Source organism: Mus caroli, unplaced genomic scaffold, assembly GCF_978045245.1.
Source record: "Mus caroli unplaced genomic scaffold, Mus_caroli_1 scaffold_12, whole genome shotgun sequence".
Classification (NCBI taxonomy): domain Eukaryota; kingdom Metazoa; phylum Chordata; class Mammalia; order Rodentia; family Muridae; genus Mus; species Mus caroli.
Genome location: NW_028227267.1, coordinates 13,548,650 through 13,570,727, shown reverse-complemented (window position 1 = coordinate 13,570,727; position 22,078 = coordinate 13,548,650). Strand labels below are relative to the sequence as shown.

General features: G+C 43.0%; 1 protein-coding gene across 7 annotated transcripts in view; it reads left to right on the top strand.

Moving 5' to 3' along the window:
• The window catches only part of Cfap70 (cilia and flagella associated protein 70), a 60,561-nt gene that overhangs the window by 11,399 nt on the left and 27,084 nt on the right, over positions 1-22,078 (top strand). For all 7 annotated transcript variants that reach the window (XM_021182102.3, XM_021182103.3, XM_021182104.3 and 4 more), the window contains exons 4-13: positions 2,727-2,825; positions 3,006-3,085; positions 5,891-6,070; positions 6,913-7,095; positions 10,078-10,172; positions 14,878-14,977; positions 17,414-17,548; positions 20,489-20,656; positions 20,797-20,877; positions 21,541-21,632. In XM_021182102.3, the coding sequence (XP_021037761.1) occupies positions 2,727-2,825; positions 3,006-3,085; positions 5,891-6,070; positions 6,913-7,095; positions 10,078-10,172; positions 14,878-14,977; positions 17,414-17,548; positions 20,489-20,656; positions 20,797-20,877; positions 21,541-21,632 (1,213 nt within the window). The remainder of the gene's footprint in view (positions 1-2,726; positions 2,826-3,005; positions 3,086-5,890; positions 6,071-6,912; positions 7,096-10,077; positions 10,173-14,877; positions 14,978-17,413; positions 17,549-20,488; positions 20,657-20,796; positions 20,878-21,540; positions 21,633-22,078) is intronic.

The window sequence follows — 22,078 nt, the reverse complement described above, 5'->3', positions numbered from 1 at the left end:
TTTATCTATATACACATGTGCCATGTGAATGCCCACTGCACTTGGATCCCTTTGAAATGAAATTCGGAACAGTTCTAAGTCACCATATTAGTGCTGTGAATTGAAGAGCAGCCAGACTCTTAACCACTGAGCCATCCCTCCTGTCAACTCCCCCTTGAGACAGGATCTCACTATGCATCTAGTACTAGCTCTGTAGACCCAGGGTGGCCTTAAACTCACGGAGATCCGTTTGCCTCTGCCTCCAGAGTGCTGGGCCTAAAGGCATATGCTACCATGACCTGCTTATAAGCCTAAAATTTCAGGAAGCTGAATGAGCTGAACAGGAATGAAATCCATGCTAAGAAAATGTCACAAACTATGCTGGGGATGAGGACTAGGTGGTAGAATACTTGCCTAGTGTGCACTGAGGAAATTGACTACTCTAAAGGGTAGGCTGCATGCCCAGGGTAGCTGGCCAATAGGAAATGTATTCAATGGCATCTTTGGAGATTCGTTGTCTCATAATATCATATGAGGGCTTTTTTTTTATTCTAACATTTTAATTTTTATGTTACATTTTTTTAACCCTACAGGTCCTTTGCACAGACATTATGCCTTCCAGTTTAGTGTTTGTTTTTTTATGAGATTGTTGGGTGTGCAAACAAGTGGGTTTCTCTATCTACATCAGGTTCTTTTGCCTTTCCTTGGTTTCTTTTTCTTTTGCTTGTTTGTTTTGTTCTATTCCAATGTGTTAGTTTTTATTTCATCATATTATATTACAGTACATTATATTATATATCCTTGGCAGTCTGTTTTCTAATGAGAGACAGAAACAGGGTGGATACAGAAGTGGGGAGAAGCTGGGATAAATATGGGAGGGTGTGGTGGTTTTAATGAAAATGGCCTCCAAAGGATCAAAGGAAGTGGCATTATTTGAAAGAATTAGGGTGTGCAGCTTCTTGGTAGGCGTGGCCTTGTTGGAGGAAGTGTGTCACGGGGGGGGGGGGGGGCTTTGAGGTTTCAGAAGCTCAAGCCAAGCCCAGTGTCTCTTCCTGCTGCCTGCGGATCCAGATGTAGGACTCTCAGCATCTCTCCAGCACCATGTCTGCCTGTAATCCTGCCATGTTCCCTGCCAAGACAGTAATGGACTAAACCTCTGAAACTGTAATGCAGCCCCAATAAAATATAGGCCTTTATAAGAGTTGCTATGGTCCTGGTGTCTCTTCACAGTAATAAACGCCTAACTAAGAAGGAAGGGAAACTGTAATTGGGATATATTGTATTGGGGGAGGGGGTTCTTCAGTAAAGGGAAAGAACTATAGTTAGACAATGAAAACTGATAACTAGGAGGAAACTCTCATCTAATTGACTCTCATTATTAAATGTTGGACTGAAAAGAATTAATGTTCAAATACCTAAAATATAGTATTCAGATATCTGGAAAACCAAAATGAAACAAAAATGTTTCTACTTGGAAGGCAAAGGCATGTGGATCTCTGTGAATTTGAGGCCAGTCTGGTGTATATACTGAGTTCCAGAACAGCCAGAACATCAGAGTGATACCCTGTCTTAAGAAAATTAAAAAAAAAAAAAAAAGAAAGGAAGGGGAAAAAGGAAAGAAAAAAGAAAAGAAGAAAAGAAAAAAGGCTTCATAAGATGAGGTTGTACGCTGTAAACAAAACCTATGGAACATTTTTTGATTTTTGAGACAGAGCTTGTCTGTGTATCCTGGAACTTACTCTGTAGACCAAGTTGGCCTCAAACTCACATAGATCCTCCTGCCTCTGCCTCCCGAGTACACACCGCCACTGCTGGTCTCGTGAGGTATTTTTTAAATCAGTGATTGATATTGGGGGGCCCAGCCCATTGTGGGTGGTGCCATCCCTGGGCTGATGGTCCTGGATTCTAGAAGAAAGCAGGCTAAGCAAGCCACGAGGAGCAAGCCAGTAGGCAGCACCCCTCCATGGCCTCTGCATCAGCTCCTGCCACCAGGTTCCTGCCCTGACTTCCTGTGATGATAAACAGTGATGTAGACTGTAAGCCAGATAAATACTTTTCTCCCCAAGTTGCTTTGGTCATGGTGTTTCACCACAGCCACGATAACCCTAACTGAGACAGTAGGCACACCTGTAATCCCAGTACTCAGGAAGTGGAGGAGGAAGGATCCGAAGTTCACGGTCGTCCTTGGCTATACGGTGAGTTTGAGAAAGTCTGAGATACATGAGGTCCTAGCTAAAAATGTTAATTTCTAAAGAATGTCCAAGAAACACAGTTTCACCATTAGTCCAGGCTGACCTTGAACTTGCACGTCTTTCTTCTACCACTTCTGTCGGTAATCTTTAAGGATAACTATGATAAGCAGTGTTCTTTCTGATGCTAAGGAGTAGGAGCTTTGTGGCCAGCAGCTGTGGGCATCAGTTGCCTTTACACGTATGTAATGCGTGACTCTGAGTTACTATCTATTCCTTGCAATTCATGGCAGAAAGTTCAGAAGTCACAGAGCAAGTGACTTCCCACTGACTCCCGCTAGTCCCCGATGCACCTTCCTGGATTTCGGGATAATTGTTGCTGCTGCTGTTATTGGTGTCTGTCCTGGAATCTGAAGCCTCAAGCAAGCATTCTTTTCATTGCGCTATACATCCCATGACAGAATTCACTTTCTTTAACTTAGACTATGCTTGCCAAGGCTTTGTTGTCTGGTGGAGTGGTTAGAAAGGCTCTCATTTTCTTTGCTTTGACTTTTCTAGTAACGGTGACTGAAGTTTTACCAAAGGAAAAGAAACAGAAAGATGAAAAGACCTTAATTCTTGGCCAAGCTGTGGTGGATCTTCTTCCTTTACTAGAAGGTGAGAGGTATACTCTATCCAAAAGCAAAAAAAATAGCAAAACTCATAAAGCCTATACCCCGTAATGTGTGAAACCCAGCCTCCTTAACTTTGAAGGGGTTTAGTGGAAGATGAAGACATGACTGTGCCATGACAGCTTTGATCTGACCCTTTTTTCTCTGGCTCAACTTGACCTTACAGGAGAGGACTCATTTGAAACAACGGTCCCATTACACCCTGTGCCTGGGTCACCCTTGGAAACTCCTTTGCCAGGCTCTAAGGTAACCCGAGTTTTAAGTCTTAGTATTTTCAGCCTGCCTCATAATCCAGATAAAAGGTCCAGGGCAGGTGAGTGCAATGCACTGGTCACTTCCTTTCACGACACCGATGGTGCTGGTTTCTGGTAAGCAGGGACAAATAAACTAAGCCCCACCCCTTGGTTTATAAACCAGTGTGATGAACTGACGAGGCAAAGAGCAAGTATTGGCTACTTCATCCAGAAGTACGTTATGGAAGGCTTAGCTATGGAAATGCTTGTTGTTGTTGTTGTTGTTGTTAAAGATTTATTTATTTAATGTATGTGAGCACACTGTCGCTATCTTCAGACACACCAGAAGAGAGCATCGAATCCCATTACAGATGGTTGTGAGTCACCACGTGGTTGCTGGGAATTGAACTCAGGACCCCTGGAAGAGCAGTCAGTGCTCTTAACTGCTGAGCCATCTCTCCAGCCCTGGAAATGCTTCTTGAGCTATGTGCCTGTGGGTTAAATTACATATGACAGTATACTGCCCGCCCGGGTAGGCATAGCAGCTTGCCTCTGGTTTTTTACTTTGTTTTGTTTTGTTTTTCGAGACAGGGTTTCTCTGTGTAGCTCTGGCTGTCCTGGAACTCACTCTGTAGACCAGGCTGGCCTTGAACTCAGAAATCTGCCTGCTTCTGCCTCCCACGTGCTGGGATTAAAGGCATGCGCCACCACTGCCCAGCTTGGTTGAAGACTTCTAATTCAATAGTGCCAGCCAACACCATGTCCTGAATTTCAGAATGTGAGACTGCACTGCCCTGGAACCTCTGCAGTGACACCCTATAGACACTGGAACCTCTGCAGTGACACCTTATAAACATCTAAGACACAACATTCTAACCCTGAACTCGCGCTCTTCCCCTAAACTTGCTCTTTCTTTTGTCTTAGTGTCGCAGGCTTATGGTTTTGCCCATCCATGAAATTACATGACAGGATCCAAGCGGCAGCCACGGATCCTGACAACCGGCCTCCCAGTCCAGCCTCCTTAGAGCTTTTCTTAGAGCTTTTATTCTGTTTCCCTACTCGATGTTCCTTACCGCAGCTTTCATCGGGTCCTGGGCATAATCTTGGCACTTGACCTTCCCCCACCCCCACTCCAGCCTTCCCGCTGCTTACACAGTAACTTAAAAGCAAATCTGATTACATCTTCTCCCTGCCTAGTGTGGCTCAGGACTTACCCACTGTGTGCGTCTCGGTCCAGATCTGTCTCCCAGTTGATTGATGTGACTCACAGCACCTATGCATTTCGTTCCAGTGTCCCGAACTGTGCCCTTACCTCTGCCTAAAGGCGGCACACTGTTTCAGCCCTTTACTGTAACTTTTCTTTGGACCAAGAATTATTATTTTTTAATTGAATATTTTCTTAATTTACATTTCAAATGTTTTCCCCTTTCCAGGTCTCCCCTTCGGAAACCCCCTCCCCCTGCCTCTATGAGGGTGCTCCCCCAGTCACCCACCCACTCCTGTCTGCCCACCCTGCCATTCCCCTACACTGGGGCATCGTACCCCCTCAGGCCCAGGGGCCGCTCCTCCCACTGACGTCCAACAAGGCCATCCTCTGCCACATATGCGGCTGGAGCCATGGGATGGACCTAGAATTATTATTATTTTTTTATTTCCCTTGTTGATCCAAGCCACAGACTCCTTGATATCCTGTGAAAGCAGGATCTGATAACATTGTTTTCTCATCTTCTGCCACCCAATAATTAGTTATCCTCTCCCTCTCTAGTGCTTCCCAACAGGACTTGTCATAACTCATTAAACTGTAATATGAGTTTCATAATGAAAGGGAAAGTGTCTTCGTCATCAGCACATTATTAGCAATCAATACACATTTAAGGGGCCAGTGAGATGGCTCAGTGGGAAACACACTTGGGTGCCAAGGGACCTACATAGTAGAGGGAGAAAACCAGCTCCCATAAGTTGCCCTCCGACCACCTACCCATTCATATAAATAAATAATAATTTTAAATATATAATTTTTAAATTGTTAATGCATATTTAAACCTTTTATTGTATTGTGTGTGAGAATATTAGGTGTGCGTGTCCACACACACACACACACACATAGATACTTGAAAATATCTTACTATAGAACACTACATTTAAATGATAATAAACAATCATACAAGTGTGAGTACGGTGATGCACGTCTTCAATCCCAGCACTTGGGAGGCAGAAGCAGGTAGATCTCCATGAGTCTGAGGCTAGGCTGGTGTATATAGTGAGTTCCAAGCCCACTAGTGCTACATAGTGAGGCCCTGTATGATAGCAATGATGATGATGATGAAGGTATAGAGATGATGGAGATGTAGATTGCTTATGTGTAAGGACCCAACTGCAAATTCCTAGAATCCATGGAAAGCCAGACATGAGCCTTCATATCCCAGTGGAAAGTGAAAACATATCCAAGGTTGCCCTTTAATCTTCACATGCTCACAGTAGTACATACATGCCTGAACACATATGCACACACCCCACATAATCATAAAGTACAGGCTAGCAAAATAAAAGCCCTCAATCCCATTTCACAAGTGCCTGCTAGGGACACCCAGTAGGGAGCCATCCAGTCCCTTCCCAGCTGTATTTGTGTTTGTGCTTTACCTCACTGTGAAATGACTCTAGTTCACTGCAAGATTCTCCAGTTCTTCTTTTGACTCTTCAACTTCTTTAGAAATAACTGGCATCATCTTGAGCAGTGGTAGAAGATAATAAAGAGAATGAAGACCCATGTCAACTTTCATAAACGTTGTTTATTTTATTATTTTATTTTATCTTATAGCAATGCAGTCTTGATGTGAAGGTGTTTGTGGCCGAGCCCTTATTGACCCCAGCCCAGGTCTCAGCGAGCAATCTACTGAAGGTCACACTGGAGGCGGCCTACTCTGTGCCCGAGTCCTTCATACCAGTAGGGCCTCAGCAGAACTACATGGTCGGTCTGCAGGTCCCGTCGGTCGGAGAGGTAAAGCCCTCCTTCCAGATGTGCACAAGGGCTCAAGCGAGCCTGCACTCAGGGCTGTGTTCCTCCCTGCCAAGACTGCATTCAAACTCACTCTACCAATGGCTAGGATTTATTTTAGGCTTAAAAACTAACATTTAGTTTTGTCTTACATTTATGCCTTCCTATTTCACATATATAGTACTCCTGCTACTGCCACAGCCTGAATGTCAATGTGCATAACACTGTCCCTGTGCCGGCAGGCGGCTTAGATGGGTTCCAGAGATGCCTGACTTTCATTTCTAAAACTGGAACGACGTGAGGAGAGTCTGGATGGTCGCTTTCCTATCCAGGACAACCCTGTAACTGCACATGGCAATCCACGCCTTGTTCTGCTCCCAACTTCAAGTTTCTACTGTCCCCCACCCCCACCCCCCACCCCCCCACCCCCGCTATGAGCTGTTGAGACGTAAGCCAAGAGCAAAGCTACTTACTGCTGAGCCTGATGCCCTGAGTTTGATCCCTTGGACCTACAGAGGGAGAGAAAACACCAGCTCCCAAACGGTCGTCTAACCTCCACACACATCTGTCTGTGCACACACATTTTCCTTACTTGTGCACACACACACACACAAGGAAACAAGTCAAATACTTTTAAAAAGAGTTATTTGCATTTTATCATCTTTTCTATCACCCACAGAGTTATACATTAGCACAAATAGAATAGGGGTCATGGGCCCCTATATATAGAACCAGATAATCATGAAAATAATACTCAGAATTCCACTGGGAAAAGCTCTAAGCAGACTTTTTATATATTTCAAAGCCCTCTCCAAGTGTCCTCACATCTGCATTTATTATTTTAGAAGGACTACACTATGATATTCAGGAATGGAAATCTGAAGCTTGGAGGGGAAAAAGAACCTGTTCCCCGGCCTAAAAAATGGCCCATTGCTAACATTCTAGCTCCAGGAGCTAGTAACATTCCTGAGGAATTCATTGTGGGGGGTCCCTATGAGGAAGAAGAAGGAGAACTCAACCACCCTGAGGTGAGAGAGACCTGTTTTTATGATAAATACAGTGTGTTAACAAATTATAAACCCTTTGTGAATCTGAAATTGATACACACACACACACACACACACACACACACACCTGTTCGTTTGTCAAAACTGGTTGCATGTCAAAACCGAATATCACTTAATTCTGCAAACAGAGTAATTTGTATTCAATTTTCTCTTAATATACATTTGTTTCTTTTTGAGTTGATAAGTATGTTATTCAGTTGTTACTATAATGAAATACCCAAGATAACCAACTTATAAAGAGAAAACGTTATTTTGGTTCACATTTGGAAATTTGACTCCACGATGGATGGCCCCTCTGTTTTGTATCCAAGGAGCCCGTCAGTAGGCTTCATTCCTAAAGACTCCATTCCTACCAGTGGTACTATTCTTGGGGCCTTTACCACAGAGGTTTGTGGGAGACAGTCAGCCTCCAAACTATAGCAAGAATAATGTAATTAGAAATTGATTACATAGTTAAAGTTAAGTGTACAGTGAAAGTCTCTCTCCCATGTATGCATCTTTGTCCTGATTCTTTTCCTACTTGGTACCTTAGTAGTTATTCTGCTGTGGTTCCTCCAAGATGCCTCGTGTACATACGGAAGAAGTGCAGTGACGTGAAGACTAAGAGACGGAACCTGTCTCTCAGTCCTGGGAAAGAGGGAAAGGGAGTTAGATTTCAGAAGGACTGGCTTACCAAACTAAAATACGTATTTAAAAGAAAACAGTCGAAAGTTCCTAAGTGACTACATTTATATAGTCTATTTGATGGGAAAATGCCTTTCCTTCCGATGATGACTCCAAAGGCGGTGAAATAACATTCACACACCATTATAGCAAAATTTACAGCTAATTTTTTTCTTGATGCTGGGGAGATGACTCAGTGGTTAAGAGCACTGGCTGCTCTTCCTAAAGACCCAGGTTCAATTCTCAGCACCCACGTGGGGGATCACAACCATCTATAACTCCAGTTCCTGTAGACCTGACACCCTCTTCTGCTTTCCCTGGCCACCAGACACACACACAGTGCACAGACATACATGCCGACAAAGCACCCACATACATTTAATAAAAAAAAAAAATTGTTGGGAGTGCGTGGGTGGGTGAGGGAACACCGTCACAGAAGCAGGGAGAGGGGTGGGATATAGGGGGCTTGGCACGGGGGTCCCGGAAAGGTGATAGATAACATTTGAAATGTAAGTAAAGAAAATATCCAAGAAAAAGAAAAAGAAAACAATGTTTTTTCTTTAGGGAATCCAGACTTTTGGTGAGTATTCAGTCACATTATTTTCAGAACTAGAACATATCAAGAAGCCACTCCTATTTTTTTGGTTTATTCCACAGTATGGTTTTTGTTTCTAGACAAGGTACAGAATATGCTTTCTCACATCAGGAGCAGGGAAATATGTCAGTTTTCCCTCGTGTATCAATAGACATTACTGCATTTTGATACTTCCCGTCATTTGTACAGCCATTATAGAGCTTGTCTTGTTTTACTTCATACTCTATATTGGGTATTTTTTTCACATCAGTACATAAAAATTTTTTCTTTCCTTTTTTTGTGGTTTCTATATTATATGACATTGAGTGGACATACTTTAATTCACTTACTTACTCCCTTACTGGTGGCAATCAAGATTTTTTTAGTTTAAGTTTTTCTTTTTATTTCAATATAGGGCATAGAAAATGATAGAAAAGTGATTGCAAATAATTCTTGTACTAGTGGACGAACATCAGGAGAAACATTCAGAAAAATAATTACTGAAATGAAGATTTTGAATTTATTTATTTATTTGTTTATTTATTTTGTTTATGTGAGTATGCTGTAGCTGTCTTCAGACACACCAGAAGAGGGCATTGGATCCCATTACAGATGGTTGTGAGCCACCATGTGGTTGCTGGGAACTGAACTCAGCCTCTGGAAGAACAGTCAGTGCTCTTAACCACTGAGCCATCTCTCAGCCCAGATTTTGGATTCTTTTCATTGAGTCTAAATAGCCAAACTCGTTATAAGGCTAACAATATATTAAAATTGATGGCATGTCTTTTTTCATCCTTTGTTTAGTGAATATTTGTAATTCCCATATATTAATATTTTATTTTATATATTTAGATCTATGCTATATTTTAGTTTACATAGTTGTTTCTCAGCCTTGACCACACTTTGTAAAGGTGCCAGCTGTGCTAGCACTTGCCTTCAATCTTGGCCCTCAGGAGGCAGAAGGTCTCTGGGTGTTTGAGTGCATCCTGGTCTACATAGTGAGTTCCAGGCCAACTGGGACTACATAGTGAGATCCTGCCTCAAAAAAACAAACTGAAAATAAAATCTGTAAAGGTTTTTTTTTTTTTCCTTTAAAAAGTGGAACTGAATCTCCACATTTGCCTAGGTTGGCCTTGAACTCATCTTCCTGCCTCAGCCTCCTCAGAACTAGGGTGACAGAGATGCACTGCTGTGTGCGGCCCCTGAAAATGTTTTTAAGATGGTGACAATGGTTTGTTGGTTTCGTTTCCTACAAAATATTCTGATCCAAGCAACTCAGAGAGGAGGGGAGTGCTCAGCTCACAGAATCCAGGATGCGGTTTGTCATGCCAGGGACGCTACAGGTGTCCTGAGAGAGCTGGTCACATCCCATCTGTAGTCACAAGCAATGGATTCATGCACACAGTCTCCTGCCCAGCTCCTTTCAAGACTCCACTAAAAATGAATGAATAAGTGACACGCTGTCACTCTCTCGGAGATCTTTTTTTTTTAAAGCTCCTCCGTGGTTTTAATGTACATCCTGAATTGAGAATCACTGACTGAGGTTATGTGATAAACACTTGGCGTTCAGCAGTCATTGCATCAGTAGGTTCTCTCATAGACAGAAGCAGTTAGTTGCAGTGGGCGTCATATACAGGAATGCTCACAGACTGACAGAATGCAACCGGCACACAGGGAACAGAAACTTCCATCTTATTATTTCACAGGACAGGGAATTTAGGAACCAAGCCGAATGCACGAAGAAGAGGATTGTCTGGGATTTGGAAAGCCGCTGCTTCCTCCATCCTTTTGCCGTGGCAAGGTGGGAACAGCAAAGGACTGCCCCCAACCACCTGGGTCCCCGGGGGTCAGGGAGGGGACTTCTTTCTTCAGCCTGTTTACATTTGAGTTGAGGTCGTTTGAAACTTTCTCTTCCACTCTGTCTGCATCCGCTTGACATTTTGTTTATCTGCTGATAGCAGAAGCCCTAGTGATGGAGACTTCGCCAAGGTGAGCATTTCTTTTCCACTCACATAAAATAATTCTAGAACTGATTTGCACAGCCTTTGCTCTACCTCATTGGTCAAGATTGCTAGAGTGCGTGCTTGCGTGCGTTGCTGCCATATGTCTCTGCGGCCTATGCACTATGTTCATGGGCAGCAGAGAGATGAGGCAGGAAAACCATGGAGACATGCAGCTGGTATTGGGTCAAACTTCAGGAGTTGTTTATTTTTAGTTTATTTAAGCACAACATAATCTGGTGAGAACTATTCTTGTGAAGATCAACTCAGTCCCCATGTGCACAGCAAAGCATTACCTAAATCTCTCTGAGGAGCAAAGCAAGCAGAATATAGATCAAACGTGACTGCATTGAAACTGTTAAGTACCTGTGACACCTTCCATAGAGACAGGTTCTACAGATTGACTAAGAAAAACAAATTTACAAGAAGGGTCTGGTGCTGGCTCTGGATTTTGAAGAGGCCACTAGACTAGAAAACGTGTCCTTTCCAGCCTTCTGGCAAAAAAAAAAAAAAAAAAACCCAAAACCAAATCAAACCAAAACACACTTTGCACTCCTTCCCTTGGAACCTACTTAACACGCCAGGTCCCCTTAGCGCATGCCCATGGGCACAAAGTTCTGTATGGCCCCTGAGCTTGGCTGGAGAGCTGTCCCAGCAGTTAAGAGCACTTGTTACTCTTGCAGAGTGCCCAGGTTTGATTCCTAGCATCCATATGGTAGCCCACAGCCTTCTGTAATTTTAGTCCCAGGGAATACAAGGAGGCCATCTTCTGACCCTTGCAGACACTGGGCATGCGTGTGGCATACATACATACATGCAAGCAAAACACTCAAATGTGCAAGGTTAAATCCAAAGGGATTGCTGGAGCCCTGGCTTGCCCCAGAAAGTGGTCAAAGGGAGCGTGTGTGGGTTCAGAAGCGCCCATGCTGGTGGTTTAGATGTTACTGGGTTTTGTCTGCCCTGCCCCACACGCCCTCCAAGAACCTTCCAGTAAACTAAAAACCTCTGTCTATATCTTATGGGTCATCTCTAGATGAAATCGATGCTAGAAAATACATTGTTTTAGTTGGATACATTGTCACCCAGCCCAAATTAGCATATCATTACTAAGGAGAGACAGGAGGCTTGGTACTCTACAAATGACTGTAGAGTCATATCTGTCTCTGCTTCAGGAAGCTGGTTACAGATGAGGAACCAAGGACTGTCAATGTGCCTGCCATCACAGGCCCCGGCTCTGGCTTTTAAAAACATTTTCCCCCAGAATCGTTTAATACTTATTAACAATAATAAAAAGAGTTGGGCTGGTATTTCAGAGGTGCACTTCTGGTTTCCCTGCCTGGTCATGTTGATGGATTTGATTTTCCTGAGGATAAACTGGTGCTCATATTAGTTTGAGCGCACACTTGTCCATTAGATCACTTAAGAATAAGGCAAGGGTGTAATTGTTTTAATTTATGAGATGTTTGGGTGTTTTCCTCATGATCTATGGATTTGAATCTGTGACTCAGTACTTCGTTTCTCTGTAACGTTTAGCGCTTCTTATCTGCTCATTAATGCACATGTACAGCCTTTCTCCACAGGTCAGGGCTGCTGGCTGGTTTTCTATCTGAGAAAAACCATTATTTCTCCTTTTGCAGGATAGCCGTAGTGAGCACAGGGAGGATTTTGACTGGGTATGAGACTCACTAGTGAACACGTTTGGTGGGGGTAACAACACAGTAGAAGCTTTGGGAGTGCAGGGCCTGCCTTGCGTCCAGGGTCCATGGCTGGGGATAACTTGACCCCACAGACATCACGGATGACACTTGCTTCTGAGTTACCATACCTTCAATTTCATCTGCATCAAATTTTGTGAAGCCCCATTTCCTCATGTGTAGGATCAAAGGACAACCTGTTGGGGGTCTATTTTCTTCCACCATGAGGGCCCTTTGAGCCACTGGCACTCTTTAATGTTGGCATCTGGGTGTTATCGTTGAGGAAATAGGAATTCAAGGATTAGGGTTTTTTTTTGTGTGAGGTTTGGCCCTGATCTGTTCAGGAGCCAGATACAGTGAGTATTTGTTGTAGCCATGCCTCAGGCCCCTGGGTAATGTCTTCTCTTGCCTGTCGTCTTTGTGCTAACCTAAGAGCACCTCTCAGGATGGGACTCTGTTCTGCTGCTCTCAGCTGACGTCTGTGCTTCTGCTGGAGTCCTGTTGCTGTGGCTGCAGGTTTGGGGGTGGGAATGGCTCTGTGTGTTTTAGTGGCTTTGAATCCTTAGCCTGTTGTTCTCAGAAGGGTTCATAGTTCTTCTTGCCTCCTTTCCAAACTTTTGTGAGGTAGGGAAACTGGGCAGAGGTAGAATTGTGTAGCTGACTGTCTTCTCAGAACACAAAGCTCTGGTAGCTTCCCGTAAAGATCAAGCCTTTCTTACAAAGGACACTCCAAACTGTGGACACCTTTAATCCCAGCACTGGGGATGCAGAGGTAGAACTTAAGTCTGTGAGTCTGAGGCCAGCCTGGACTACAGGGTTCCAGGTCAGCCAGGGCTACATAGTGAGACCCTGCCTCAAACAAACCAACCCTGGTGAGTGTTGCAAGCCGTTTACTTTCCACCCCTCCTTGAAGCGGGAGGTGTTTCTCCCGCATGGCGCCTGCATTTAGAACAGGTATCACTTATATCCCGGTGCCCTGGAATTTTTTAAGTCTTAGTCTCAAACAATTTGTAAAATTTGCAATTGATGTTTGTTTGTTTGTTTTCCTGGTACTGTACTAGTCTTTGCTATCAGTAAAGTGGATCTCATCTCTGATCCACCTCTCCAAATTTCAGGTCACAATTTTCCCTTTACCTCAACTCTCTAATGGAGCTAAGGGGAAAAAGTTCAATTTTCAATTTGACCAGCTTTTTTCTTGCTGTAAGTACAGCAAAGACACTTTATAGCTATGTCTGAGCTGGAAGTCCACTCAACCACAGTAAAAACAAACATGTTTGCCAACTTTGGGATAATTCACTCGACATTTATTTATTTATTTATTTATTTATGATTTATTTATTTATTATCTATAAGTACACTGTAGCTGTCTTCAGACACACCAGAAGAGGGCATTAGATCTCCATTACAGATGGTTGTGAGCCACCGTGTGGTTGCTGGGAACTGATCTCAGGACCCCTGGAAGAGCAGTTTGTGCTTTTAACCACTGAGCCATCTCTCCAGCACCATAGACATGACATTTATAGTTCAAAGAATTCAAACATTTTTATATCACTTACTTAATGCTAAAATGCTAAAATACTCACCCAGAGCATCTTCAGGAAGAAAAAAGGTTGATTTGTGCATCATGGTGGGAAGTTAGGAGCTGAGACAGCTGATGGTGCCAGGGAGCAGAGGCAGGTGAAGGCTTATTCAGTTAGAGACCTCAGCTCTCCAAGTGCCACCAACCACATTCAGTCAGTGTGGGTCTTCCTTGTGCAGTTAAACCTGTCTAGAAACATCCTAGGGAATATATCCAGGGTTGGTAAATATAAGTCCTGCCAACTTGACGAGATTAACCATTACAATTCTCAGTGTGTTAGCCTCCAGCTTCTGTCTGGCAGTGTTAAGATTAAAGGCTTGCACCACCTCCTCAAACCTCCCCAGTGGATTGTTTGGTTTTGAAGCAGCGTCTTGCTGTATCCCAGACTGGCCTGGAACTCGCTGTGTAGCCCTCAAACTTGTGGTCCTCTTGCATTAGCCTCTCATTTTAAAAAAGAATTTTTTTATAAAGCTATGAACCTAAGAAGGTTTTTAAAAAATGAACTCCCTGGGCTGGAGAGGTGGCTCAGCTCTTATGATAAGCACTGTCTCTGCTTCTAGGGGACACTTGCTCAGTTCTGCCACCCACATCAGACAGCACTGTCTCTGCTTCCAGGGGACACTTGCTCAGTTCTGCCACCCACATCAGACAGCTTGTGACTGCCAGGATCTCCAGTTCTAGGTCATCCAATGCCACCCGCAGGCACTGCACTGACATACACATAACCCACACAGAGACATGCACATACACATGATTCAAAATAATAATTTAAAAAAAATCAGTAACGTGGCCAGGCATGGTGGTGGACATCTATAATTCAGGTTCTCAGGAACTTGAAATAGAAGGGTTCTAAGTTTGAAACCAAACTGGGCTATACTAGTGAGACTGTCTCACAAGCAAACATAAAGCCATCTGCCTAATAAGACCGATATTCACTGCCTCTTTGTTCTTGTCTCTGTCTCTCTCTCACATGCTTGCACACGTGTGCATGCACACGAGAGTGCATGCACACACACACACACACACATCACATGTATTCCATTACTTTCTAGGCAATAAATTTTATTTTTAGTACTCACTTTGAACTGAAACCAGGACTAGACAAGCACCCACTTGACCAACTGAGCCATGTTCCCAGATCATTTTACTCATAATTTCCTAAAACAGAAGAGCATTCCTTTTAAGCTCTACCGTTTACATTTGCAGACAGTGCTGATAGATTTTAATTTGCAGTTTCCAGAAGCGAATTGCTGATTGCCGACTCTGGCCTGTGGAGATCACAAGAGTGCCTTTGGTCGTTATGCCGAAAGCCAAACCAGGCAAACTTGAGAAGGTAAACATGTGGCTCCCTAAAATAAAATGGGTGTGGTGGCTTCTGCCTGCGGTTCCCAGCACTGGGAGACCGAGACAAGGATCATTTTTCGATCCGGAGTTGGAGAGGAGCCTAGACAACAGAGAAAGCCTTCCCCTCAAGTTTTTAAAATTAGAAGTGACCTATCAAATCAAGTCTGTTTTTCTGTGTCTCTGTGTCTCTGTGTCTAATCCAATCTTATGTGGCTGTTTCCCCTCATGCGACCCATTTGTGGTTCTTTGTCAAGGACTGTCTTAGTGTGTGTACTGATAGCTCCTTTCCCAGGGAAATCAGGATGACTGGCCACTGAAGTTCCTGTGGCTCACAAATACTTGTTCAAGCCTTATTTTCAGATACTTCCCCTGCCCCTGTATTACATCTTACCATAGGTACCATAAGAAATACTCATTTTTATCTAGGTCAAAATGAGTGATACAGTTCAATCTAGTTAACTTAGACTTACCTACAAAAGATGTTAGACTGCTCGTTAAGTAATAGGATTCATAGATAGACCACAATTTTGGAAAGACAAGATTTTTGTGAGCCTGGAACATGTGCTGTATCATTTTTTCCTGTCTCTGTCTCATCCTTACTCCATGTGTGTAAATTCCGTGAGGGTAGGGGTCACTCAGTAGTCTGCTTTTATAGTCTGCACAAACCTAGCATGACACACAACTCCTAGCAGGCCCTTATCAAGCATCTAAGTTATTTAATTTGGTTTTGAAAAGGCTTTTTTTTTTTTTCTGTAACAAAAATGTTGCCACCATAACAAACAAAAGGCACCCTTATTCACTACTGGTCAGGGTGGAAACTCATCCCTTAAAAACTAAAAATAGATCTCGCATGTCATAGCTGTACCACTTCTGAGTATTTGCCCAAAAGAGTCCAAGTCAACACATCCCAGAGATGCTGGCCCATTGGTGTTTTTATTACTGCACAGTTCACAGCAGCAAAGCATTCATTCAGAGGAATGGCTTTAAAGATGTGAGATTCTCTTTTGGTACCATGATCATTTTAAATGGCAGTCTACTGAATGACCCTCGTGGAATTTATACACAAGGAGTAATAAAGAGACTTATACAGGAAAAAACGATACAGGCTCATGAAACTCTGTCTCTCCCTGCTCTTTAACTCAGAGCTTCCCCCTTGGGCTAGACTAGCTAGCTGGCCTGCTCTGGGATCTCCTGCCCCAGCCAACCCAACACCAGTGTTGGGATTCCAGTGGGTTGCTCCCCATGATCAGCATTTATGGGTGTGCTGGGGTCCAGATTTCTGTCCTCACACATGTGGGGCAACCACTGTGTCCCCTGAGCCATCCCCCAAAGAGTTTTTTTTTTTAATTAATTTATTATATGCAAGTACACTGTAGCGATTTTCAGACACACCAGAAGAGGGCATCATTCTTATTACAGATGGTTGTGAGCCAACATGTGGTTTCTGGGATTTGAATTTAGGACCACCAGAAGAGCAGTCAGTGCTCTTAACCGCCGAGCCATCTCTCCAGCCCCCCAAAGAGTTTTTAAATAAGGAAACCCCACTCTAAAACAGAATGGTTATACCAGCATGTAACCATTTCCTTCTTTTATTACAATATATATATGGTTAACATTCTTTAGATATCAAAGCCATGAAATGTTATGATGGAAACAAAGGATGTTTTTCATCTCGCATCTAACAGTTATTACAGCAGGCAAATTTAAAGAGATTACTTTTAAGCTTGGAATTTTTGTTTTCTCTAAAATTTGATTTTCCATTAACATATTTTATGGCAAAATGACATTAGAATGTGTTTGTTGGCAAGCACTTTATCTTTGCAGTGAAAGTTTGGATGGAATTGGGTCTTGCAAATACAAGGCAGCCTTGTTTGTGGTCCTTAGTTGGCGGCAGGAGTTGCTGACTAAGGAAAGTGCTCTTTGGAACCCGGATACAAAAAGAGGCCCTTTCTCAGCAAAGCATGACCTATCAGCTAAGAAAATATGCCAAAACATGCTGGTCAGAAGCCATAAGAAGGCTCTGGAAGGTTCCGAACTCTGAAATAAAATACAGTCCGAGCCAGACCATTTGATTATCTTAAATTCTGTTATCTTTGTTTACAAAATTTTACTTTTCTCCTAAGAAGTGATCTGCTGAAATGGACTTTTTGGTGGAGTATTTATAATATCAATTCAGTCGAATATATGTTGACTTGGCTACAGCCTTTACCTTATTAACCCTGCTAATATGTGTGACCTCGGTGGTTGTTAAACCCACTCTAGAAATAACACCAGGTCCTAAAGTGTCTGTCGCTGAGCAAAGACACACAGCTACTTGCTTAACAGAGCTTGTTTCTAGATCAAATCCAAGATCTCCGAGTCTGCACTCTACACCATACGCCCCTCTGCTCTGTAGCTGTAACAACTCTTGCTCATGTTCCCTTAGATCGATGATGAAAACCAGCTTTCCTTTCATGGTGTGGCTTACATCAACATGGTCCCACTCCTGTATCCAGGAGTGAAGAAGATAAGAGGGGCTTTTCATGTGTACCCCTACCTGGACGGGACAGTCTTTGAAAAGGTAAGACGTTGCGTGATCTTAATTTATCGCCATATGTGTATTTGATTGCATCTTTACCACTCAGGTCTTTGCAGGTCTTTCTAGTGACATCTAGAAGCACTTAGTATGCGGCATTCCCCACTGTGTACTGTAAAGAGAGGTTTCTCTCATTAAGGCTGAGAGAAGCAGTTGTCTTTGGGTTATAGACATACATGTTCAGACGTCATTTCAGTTCTATGTCAATTTAGTTCCTTTATGACCTCCCCAGGCATTGGTTGCAAACTGCATTTTTTTAATATAGGCAGAGTTTCTTGTATGTAGCTCAGGCTGTTCTTGAACTTACAACTTTTCTGCCTCTGCCTCCCAAGTGCTTGGGATTATAGGTCATGCTCATGTTTTGTTTTGGTTTTGTTTTTTTTTTTGTTTTTTGTTTTTTTGGAGACAGAGTCCCACTGTGCCACCCTGGCTGTCCCAGAACTTGATCAAACTGGCCTCAAACTTAGAGATCCATCTGCCTCCAAACTTCTAGGATTAAAGGTGTACATCACCAGGGCCCACCATGGTAATGTGATGATGATGATGGTGATGATGATGGTGGTGGTGGTGGTGGTGGTGGTGGTGGTGAGTGCTCTGTTTGCCTGTACACCTACATGCCAGAAGAGGGCATCAGATCCCTTTACAGATAGTCATGAACCATCATGTGGTTGCTGAGAATTGAAGTCAGGACCTCTGGAAGAGCAGTTAACTCTTAAGTTCTTAACTGCTGAACCATGTCACCAGACCCTAACTTATTATTTTGACTTGTGTTGGCAAGAAGCTCAGAGGGTAGAGGTACTGTCAGGCAGGCCTGACAGCCTCAGTTTGATCCCCAGATCCCACCAGATAACAGGGAAGCACTTCTCTGAAGAATTGTCTGCTTGCTTCCATAACAGACACACACACACACACACACACACACACACACAATACAATTAAAGTAATTTATTTCTCTTTTTATTACTTAAAACAATCCTTAAATTTGAATACATTTGACCATATTCTTTTCCTCCCCCAAGTCCTTCCAGATCCTCTCCCTGTCCCCTGCCTACCCAACTTTAAGTTCTTTCTCAAAGACAAAACAACACAGCAAAAGCCAGAAACAACAAGGAAACAAAATAAAACAACATCCAAACAGAAAAACAAAACAAGCCCACCAAACTGTAACTAAATAAAAGCACACAAGAAACGGTGACCTCCATTGTAGTTGGCCAAGTAGTCCTGGACATGAAACTTGAGCTGGAGTGGCTGGCATATGACAGCTCAGTTGTTAACCCTCACTCTAGTGGCCAGGTGTTCACTCGCTCACTCACTCATTCATTCATTCGTTTAAAAAATATGACAAAACAAAATATAATAAGATAAAACAAAAGCTATCACATCCAAGTTGGAAGGATAAATCAACAGAAGGAAAAAAGCACAATTGAAGAAGGCACAGGTATCAGAGTCTCATTTGATCACACACTTAGGAGTCCCATAAAAACACTAACTAGTCATTATGTATATATGTGTGTGTTTATCTATATATGTATCTGTTTGTATGCGTGCACTGAGACATGGTGCAGACCCATGCAGGCCCTGTGCATGCTGCCTCAGTCTCTGTGAGCTCATATGAGCTTTACTCAAGTCGCTTTTGAGGGCCTGGTTTTCTTGGTGTGCCATCACCTCTGGCTCTTACATATAATATACTCTTTGTGCCTCCTCTTCTGCCAGGTTCCCTGAGCCCCGAGGAGAGGGATTTGATGGAGACTTCTCATTTAGGGCTGAGCATACCAAGGTCTCTCACTCTCTGTGTAATGGCTGACTGAGGGTCTCTGCATTTGTTCTCATCTTCTGCAGGAGGAACTTCTCTGACGATGGCTGTGCAAGGCACTGATCCACGAGGAGAGCAGAGTGTCCTTAGAGCCACTTTATCACTATGCTTTTAGGGGTTTCCCCTTTCTGTTTTTAGATCAGTATTATTTGTTTTTACCCTAGGTCCTGGGCTATCTAGTCTCTAGTTCTTGGTCACCAAGCAGTGCCAGGTATAGGTTTTATCTCAGGGAGTGGCCTTACGTCCAATCAGTTGTTGGTTGGTTACTCCCACAAGCTTTGTGTCAGCATTGCCTTAGTATATCTTGCAGGCATTACACCATTGTAGATCAAAGGGGTTTAAGTTACTTTAATGATAAATTCCTATAAATCTGATATGTATGTATGTATGTATGTATGGTTATTTTCTAGATAGGGTTACTCTGTGTAACTTTGGCTGGCCTGGAACTCTCTCTGTAGACCAGGTTGGCCTTGAACTCAGAGATTTGCCTGCCTCTGCCTTCCAAGTGCTGGGAATAAAGGCATGTGCCACTACTGACCAGTTGATTTCTATTTTAAAAGAAGAGTGTGCTACTCACTTGGTATGCAAATGAATGGTGGATCTTCCATAACTTTATTATCAAAAAAATAACTGTTCTTGCAATGATTGCGTAATGCATTTTTATTGTTAAATTTTACAGGGGGTTACTTTCCCCTAGAAAACATGACAAAAATCAGCTGTGATTTGAACTATACATACGAAGGTTTTATCACTCACTTTAAGCTTACCTTATTCTTCCAGTTATATTTAATAGTAGCACTTAGACAAATATTGTTTCTTGTATATAAATGAGCTATTTTACTTGAGGTAATTCAGAATTATGTTTCGAGGAGGAAACCTTTCTGATGCCTACAGCTGTGCTAGCAGAATCAAGTGCAGCTGCCACATTGCATACCAGGCAGGCAGCTCATTTCCAGTGGTGACTCTATGTGCTCTGTAAGGGAGGGGCCCAGCGAGGGTCGTCAGGGCTCTGTGCTGGCTGATGAAAGGATCTGAGACGCTGTCCCCCTGTGGGGCAGGCCTCTTACCTATAACTCAGTCATTGTTCACTTGCTTTGCTTGCTTCTTTTCAGACCAAGTGCTTGTTCAGCTTATTCAGGGACACTGGGCACCATTTGGTCCAAAATAATAAAGCCGGGGGACTTAATTCTCCACTGTCCAAACCCCTCTCCAAGAATCTGAAAGAAGAGAAACCAGGGAAAGACAAGGACCCAGAAGGACGGCCTCGGCTTGGAGAGCTGGTAGGCTGGAGACCGTATGTACAGACGTTTGCACTCATTTCCTGTCTGGGACATTGTAGTGATGTATTTTGTGTCTTATTGTCCCCACTACTATGAAGGCCATGAAACAATCCACACTCTGAGGTTTCTTTTTGTTTCAGCAAGCGCCTAGTATAAAATCACAGAGCTCAGACACCCCTTTGGAAAGTGAAGCCCCCCTGAGCCACAACCTTGAAGGACAGGTAAGTACCTTCATCATTTCAGAAACTAAACTCTCGCAGACTCTCACTGAGTAACACAGCTTCCTTGGAAAATGCTAGAGGTGAGACTTGAGTTACCGCACGTGCTTGGTTAGGAGTAATCTACGACCTTGGGCAAGCTTCTTCACTGAGACCTCAAAGTGAGTTTGCACTAGACGGTGGTTAAGCTCCTTCCAGAATTAAACTGGTTTGATTTTGTTTTGTTTTTCTGTGCAGAGGAAAGAGTGACATGCATTTAAAATAGTTCCAATAGAGGTATGAATGAGTTTACCAGGCATGGTGGTGTGCACTGAGGAGGCAAGAGGACCTCTGTGAGTTCAAGGCCCTGGTTCACATAGAGAGTGCCAGGCCAACCAAGGCTACATAATAAAACCTTGTCTCAAAAAAGAAAATAAGTACAATTTTTAAAAAAGTATGTTCAATGGGAGTCAGTAGAGTAGAAATTTCCAAGAACAGCTATGGAAACGCTTTCTTCAATGAGCTAACCACTATTGCTACAATTCCTTTCGAATTATTGTCCCATGTAAAATATTTGAACCACAGTTTCATACTTTTACTCAGTGTATTGTAAGTAGTATCTGATGTTACTACAAATATTTCATTGCTGCCTTTTTATGAGATTAACAAGTAATCATGTCTTTGCAGCAATATATAGAAGCGGGAACATACATCGTCTTGGAGATCCAGCTGGACAAAGCCCTGGTTCCAAAGCGGATGCCGGAGGAACTGGCCAGAAGGTGCAGGGCGCTTATTCTCCTGTTTGGTACTGTTTAGGAATGAAGAAGAGGCCACTCATTTTTTCCCCATAATGTAATTTCCCTGTCCTAAGCAACAGTATTGTTGTCTCTGTTACAGATAGAGTTCACTCCGGTATTGTTTCTTCATTGGGAATGTCATTACATTTTTTTTTTGACATGAGCAAGAAAGTATAAAACACGCAAATTCCCACTGTCTGGAAGTATTTTCACACTGTGCTGTCTGTCTGGGAGTTGCTTTAAGGCCATAGACGACACGTTCAAGCGCATGCATCACATATCCACACATGGAGTTCTTGAAAACTGTGTTAACTGCACTATCACTTTGTTTATGTGTTACTATTTCAGCAGCAATCTAACTTTGTTGGTATATAATGTTCCAAAGTGTTCTCATATCTTTTTTAAAAATCTCTGTATTTATTTATTTA